Below are 814 nucleotides of genomic sequence, written 5' to 3' on the forward strand. Positions count from 1 at the left end.
GGGCACAGCTTCAGCACCCCATGGCCCCCGCTGCCCACCAGCAGCTCTGCACCACCCGGGACACGAATCCCGGCTCCAGTCCAGGGGGACCTGGGCAGCGGGCAGCAGGGTGGGGTTCAGAAGACGACCTGCCCACCATTTGCATCCCAGCAGCCCATCCAGGGTAGCTGGGTGGCCCATTTGCCAGTGGCCACCACTTGCAGCTTCACCTGGTCGAATTGCCAGTACCGGTCGTCCCGAAAGAAGTAGAGGAAGCCGTCACGGTGGGCGAGGGCCCCGGCCGTGCCAGGGGGCAGCCCCTCCCAGTCCCGCAGGCCGCGGGGGTAGTAGGGCTCCACGGAGAGGGTCTCTTCGCTCACCACGAAGTACTTGTGGCCTTTGAAGAGGACCAGGCGGCGCAGCTGCTGGAAGTAGAGGGCGGTGTCGGGGTGCCGCGGGAGGCCGCGGGCGCTGCACTTCTGGGGGAACCCCTCCTGCAGGGTGGAGTCCCTGTAGCACCAGCATCGCCCGCCTGGGAAGGGCAAGGGAGAGGGGTTAGAGCCCTCCTCGGAGGGGGCCGTGGCTGGACCGTCTCCGGGAGACGTGGGAGGACTCGGCCTCGCAGCCTGAGACGTGGGTCTGTGACACCCATCCTGCTGGTGACTCAGCTGGCACCACTGTGGCACTGCCCCAGCGACCAGGCTGAAGGAAATTTGGGGCATAAAGGCACAGAAAGGGGTCCCAGGGACAGAGCAAGGCCACCACGCCACCCGCTAGCCAAACCTCCACCCTGCTCCTGCACGCCCCGGGTGAGACCAGCGCTGCAGCAGAAAGG

The 814-nt window shown here is 67.2% G+C and overlaps 1 protein-coding gene across 1 annotated transcript; it reads right to left on the reverse strand.

Moving 5' to 3' along the window:
• Positions 1-116: 116 nt before the first annotated feature.
• Positions 117-511, reverse strand: LOC103774895 (matrix metalloproteinase-28-like; the record flags this gene model as incomplete). Its single annotated transcript, XM_008942331.1, has 1 exon — positions 117-511. A coding segment is annotated over one exon (395 nt), but the record flags the coding sequence as incomplete, so codon positions are not given.
• Positions 512-814: the final 303 nt, after the last annotated feature.

This window comes from Merops nubicus, unplaced genomic scaffold (assembly GCF_000691845.1).
Source record: "Merops nubicus isolate BGI_N331 unplaced genomic scaffold, ASM69184v1 scaffold24556, whole genome shotgun sequence".
Taxonomy (NCBI): Eukaryota; Metazoa; Chordata; class Aves; order Coraciiformes; family Meropidae; genus Merops; species Merops nubicus.